General features: G+C 30.2%; 1 protein-coding gene across 1 annotated transcript; it reads left to right on the forward strand.

The window, feature by feature from the left end:
* Window positions 1–361: 361 nt before the first annotated feature.
* LOC140059017 (galactosylceramide sulfotransferase-like) lies at window positions 362–3,714 on the forward strand. The gene is made up of 4 exons (XM_072104829.1): window positions 362–436; window positions 933–950; window positions 1,355–1,536; window positions 2,185–3,714. Exons 3-4 carry the CDS (start codon window positions 1,367–1,369, stop codon window positions 3,380–3,382), a joined length of 1,368 nt encoding a protein of 455 aa, XP_071960930.1. The 5' UTR covers window positions 362–436; window positions 933–950; window positions 1,355–1,366; the 3' UTR covers window positions 3,383–3,714.
* Window positions 3,715–3,933: the final 219 nt, after the last annotated feature.

Here is a 3,933-nt window from a genome sequence, read left to right on the forward strand (position 1 = left end):
ATTTTAATTTAATATACATCCACACACCGTACAGTTCCCATTTATTTTCTTTAAAAAAACTAGAATATGGCATTAACATGGTTTTTTTTGTTGATGTAGGCTATGTATTGTAATATTTAGTCTGCAAAGTATGGGATTCACTAGAGTAATTAAGTTATGTGGCTATATTCATGGTCAAAATCTATACATAATTTGCCAGTCAATTCAATATTCCTCTTATTGTGTTTATGCCTATATGCCACTTATGAAGAAAAAAAAACACTATTTTGGTATGTAATTGCCTTATGTATATTGTTAACAGTTATATTTTGACCAATGAATTAATTGGTGAACTACTAATAAAACTGTTTTTTTTTTATTTAGAAGTAATTAGTAACCGAGGAATGATGTATTGAAAAGGTTCAACAAATGATTTAATGTTCATCTAGTTTTAAAGGTAAGCCCATTTTAAGATTTATGATTTAAAATTTAGAAAGCATGCTGTCCAAATGCACTAATTATTATGACAAACCTATAGATATTGTGCTATTGTTGTACTTCTAATGGGGTCATGGAAATACAATGGATCGATAAGGCGTTTTAACACCATTAGTAATTGTTGTATGTTCACGCCTTCAATAAAGGTATTACATCGATTTTGATATTGGTGGTCAGATTTTTTTGCATGTTGTTATTGTAAATTATTGCTGGAGACCCGAACCCACGATCTGTCGTTCATTAAAAAAACCACTGGACGTGAATTACACTAAAGACTGGGAGCCCAATTGAATAAGGGGTACAGTACCTTATAGTCTGTATTGTTGTAACGATACTACAAATTATAGCTTCGCGTCAAGGAATTGAACTAATTGATAATAGAATTTCACTGAAAATTTAAATATTTTAATTCGTCGAATTGGTTTTTTTTTCATTTTGTGACCACACAAAAAAAGGATTCAACCAAATTAAATGTGAGTATAATTAAAAGAAATCGTAACTTTATTATTACTAAACGATTAGCATGTTGTTTTTTTTTATAATAGTAGTTAATGACATTTTCTTGTAATGTCTCATCAATAAATACATTATAAAATAGGACATTTTTCCGAATGTATCTATTTTTCACAATTCAATAACAGATAAATAAAATGAAATCATGTAAAATATTTTAATTCCATAGAATATTATGTACCCCATTTTGTAAATATAAATATATATAATTATATATAAATATGTTCTTTGTGGTATTTTAATGTATTTGTTGTATTTTTTTATATTTATAAATATTTTTAACTTTATCTCTGATACCACTTTTTCTTCTATTTTATTCCGAAATGAATAAATATTTTCATTTTATACTTTACTTTTTTTTTAGTCATTATCAAAGATGAGAAAAGCCCAGGCGTTGTTAAAATGCCGATCTAACAGCACCATATTGGCCTTTCTGTTGTTTGTCTCTGTCGTCTCTGTTGTCATTATGCTGGAGTTTGAACTTGCAGTGAATAAGAACAGCTGGCACAAGAATGTCATTGTGCCATTATGGGCTCATCATCGCCGGTAAGTTATTTACATTTTTTCCTCCTAAATTTTATATTTGTATTGTCCACCAGAACAAAAAAAAAATTGTTTAGTTTTGTTGTTGAATGTGCCATTTTAATGTCACATAATAAAAAAAAACGTCAAATTGGATCAATGGATTTGGAATACCCAGAACAATATACATACCTGTAGAATAATTCTGTCTACCTTAAGAAGGCCTACTCAAAATATTATCTAATATTTAATTAAACGAATGAAATAACATTCTATAGACTTAGAATAACATTATACAAATGGTAAAACGATTACTAATATCAAAACACATTTAAAATACCTTAAAGAATTTACTATACTGAATTAAAAAAATTCTCATGAATTTGGAATTAGAAATGTGAATTATAAGTGGCATTTCTTATAAACATTTAATTAACAATCAATAAGTTTAAATTAATCTATATTTATTTATCCTGATTTGTTGAAAATATATGAAAGTTTATATTGTATCTATCAACATCAAATTAGAGTACAAAGAATAGATAAATACAACCACCATCACAACATGTTTTTATGTGAATTGTGTTAATCAGATCTACTAATAATTCTAACTATAACTATAGACCTAGAATCAGTATATTTATTTACTACTATTTTGTTTTTAAATTTCAGTGAAATCGATGGAAACAATGACTATGTGTATTACAGTAATAAAACCAATGGCAACATAAGTGTACCTTCACCAACACAAGCGAAATGTACTGAAGTCGATTACATTGTGTTTCTAAAAACACACAAGACAGCGAGCACAACTCTAGCCTCCATTCTCGAGCGATTTGGCTACATCAGAAATCTACTTTTTGCTGTTAGTAAAAGTGGACATATTTTTTCTCTTTCAAATTTGTTCAACCGCGACATGGTACCGTCGCTCTTCTCTCTAAACTCTAAACGTTTAAACACATCATCTAAGCAAACTGGATATCATCTACTTACTAACCACGTACGATACAACCGTCCAGAAATGGACGCTGTAATACACGATGCTAAGTACATTACGATCATTCGCGAACCTGTCGCAAATTTCGAATCAGCTTTTGGTTATTTTGAAATAGCTAAACATCTTGGATTAACAAGTCATAAGAATCCTATTGAAACTTTCATGAAAACGCCGAAGTTATTTCTCGACAAACATTTCTACCAGTGGAAAAGAGCTAAAAACGGCCAATTATTTGACCTTGGCCTAGAGCATGACTCATTTGATGACTACTACACTGCCAAGTATAAGATTCGGCAGCTGGACTCTGAATTCGATTTAGTTCTTATTACTGAATATTTTGATGAATCTTTGATATTGTTGAAGAAGTTGATGTGTTGGAGTTTTGAAGATATTCTCTACGTTTCGAACGGAATACGAAGCGCTAGTCATCGATACGCCCTCAACGATGAACTTCGAGCCAAAATACGGGAATGGAATAGTGCTGACGTCATGTTGTATACACATTTTAATGAAACATTATGGAGAAAAATTAAAGAATATGAAGGAAATTTCGACAAAGATCTCATCGAGTTCCGATTACGGCAGCAGCAAGCTATGAACAAATGTATTGACGATGAACGACTTAACAAGAACGACAGACGAGAAATTAAATATGTCTTAAAACCTAACATGACAAAGTCCATTTTCTGTCAAAATTTGCTAAGAGATGATGTAGCATATACTGATTTGATTAGAAACAAAATGAAGCAATATGGCCTGTATTTATCCTCCTCACCTAAGAAAAGTGTTCCCATTCTTCCGAGGGCACGAAAGCCACATTCTTCTTACAATCATTCGCGTCGTAGGCCTCAACGACATGTTAGAAAAACTTAAAATATGTATTTGTTAAAATTGTAGTAGTATGCCATTATCTATCAACACACTTGAGTTGTTAGAGGACGGTAATTTTAATGCAAACTTTTCTTCACATTAACGTGTTTCTGACACTCTCTTGACGATGACTATCCAAAAATAAACTCGAACAAGGATTATTGAGTTACCAGGTAATTAGTGATTGTTACGCAATCAATTCTATCAAGAATAATTTCATAAATTTCCATTTTACTTTGTAAAATCGATATGCTGGTAATATTCGTCAACATCAATTAACTAGTTAATCGGTGAATGTTCAAGGTAATTTGGAAAAGTCCGTTGATCTCTGTTTTTAAAATGATCAATAACTATCAGATTCCTACAATTTTTTAAAAAAGATTAGTTAGTTAAAAGTTAAATATGGAGAGTGTTAATCTGTCTGTGTTTCGCTATTGTACAATATTACGATAATGATGATGATAATCTCAATTAATAACGTAACTATGGTATATAATGTTGCATCATGTTTTGTAAATTGACTTATAATAATTAATTGTTATAGTATATGTTGT

This window comes from Antedon mediterranea, chromosome 9 (genome assembly GCF_964355755.1).
Source record: "Antedon mediterranea chromosome 9, ecAntMedi1.1, whole genome shotgun sequence".
Lineage (NCBI taxonomy): Eukaryota > Metazoa > Echinodermata > Crinoidea > Comatulida > Antedonidae > Antedon > Antedon mediterranea.